Source organism: Galeopterus variegatus, unplaced genomic scaffold (genome assembly GCF_000696425.1).
Source record: "Galeopterus variegatus unplaced genomic scaffold, G_variegatus-3.0.2 Scaffold55592, whole genome shotgun sequence".
Lineage (NCBI taxonomy): Eukaryota > Metazoa > Chordata > Mammalia > Dermoptera > Cynocephalidae > Galeopterus > Galeopterus variegatus.
In genome coordinates this window covers 1-1,266 of record NW_007781703.1, presented here as the reverse complement: position 1 = coordinate 1,266, position 1,266 = coordinate 1, and the positions used below count along the sequence as shown (strand labels likewise).

At 34.0% G+C, this 1,266-nt stretch overlaps 1 protein-coding gene across 1 annotated transcript; it reads left to right on the top strand.

Moving 5' to 3' along the window:
• Window positions 1-371: 371 nt before the first annotated feature.
• LOC103584431 (alpha- and gamma-adaptin-binding protein p34) lies at window positions 372-1,234 on the top strand (the record flags this gene model as incomplete). Its single annotated transcript, XM_008565443.1, has 3 exons — window positions 372-562; window positions 711-807; window positions 1,145-1,234. Coding segments are annotated over 3 exons (378 nt in total), but the record flags the coding sequence as incomplete, so codon positions are not given.
• Window positions 1,235-1,266: the final 32 nt, after the last annotated feature.

Below are 1,266 nucleotides of genomic sequence, written 5' to 3'. Positions count from 1 at the left end.
GTTTCTTGAAGATTCTTATAATCTTCCACCTCCCGTGAAGTACTTAAGTGATATAATAAATGCAACTGTCATTCTTTCTCTTCCACTTGCTCTTTTCTGAGTATTTGGTTAGACAACTATTTTTTTCTCTTTTACTGTTTAGTCACAATAATTCTTGTGTTCTTAAAGAAAAAAGCTGATAAATTATGTCACCATTACTTTTATAATCAAATAATCAGTGAAGAAAATACCTAATTAATGCAAGACCCTTTGAAATCCTTGCATAAAGAGAAGTAGCCAAAGTACCAGATTAATCTGTTATGTTGTTGAGAAAACTGACCAGTATATATTGGTTTTGCATTTTCCATAGTAATGTCATGTCATTTGTTTAGATATCCTTGGAACAGAAGATCTTATAGTGGAAGCGACTTCAAATGATGCTGTGAGATTTTATCCCTGGACCATTGATAATAAATACTATTCAGCGGATATTAATCTATGTGTGGTGCCTAACAAATTTCTCGTCACTGCAGAGATTGCAGAGTCTGTCCAAGCATTTGTGGTTTACTTTGACAGCACACAAGTAAGACTTTTTTTTCCATGGAGCCTTGAATAAGAAAACATCATGTGCTTCCTTTTTTTTTTTGCCCCCTGCATTTTCTGTGAGTTTTCTTAAAGTCTCTTTCTTGTTTTTGTTTGTTTGTTTGTATGTTTGTTTTTGCTCCCTCCAGAAATCTGGTCTAGATAGTGTCTCCTCATGGCTTCCACTGGCAGAAGCATGGTTACCTGAGGTGATGATCTTGGTCTGTGATAGAGTGTCTGAAAATGGTAAGGCACTCAGATGGGATGGTAGTTGATATGGAAGTTTGCCATTCCTTTGTAAAAAACAGAGTATGTCTGTTTCTTTAATGTAGACAGTACCTCTCATGTGACTTTATTACTTTATGAAAATATTTTCATAATTTCTCTTTGGAATCTTTTTGTACATTTCCTTTTTAAAGAATGGATATTTTGAGGTTGATGTATTTTCTTTATATTACTTTTAGATGCCTTTAGAATAATATTGACATAAAGGGAAACACATTAAGATTTGTGGACAGTATTGTAGGGATATTCATGTTTTATTTTATTTTTATTAAAAAGATTATTTTGCATATTACTGTAGGTGTAAACCGACAAGAAGCTCAGGAATGGTGCATCAAACATGGCTTCGAATTGGTAGAACTTAGTCCAGAGGAGTTGCCTGAGGAGGATGGTAAGTGTTTATGTGTTAGTAGAAAGCATGGC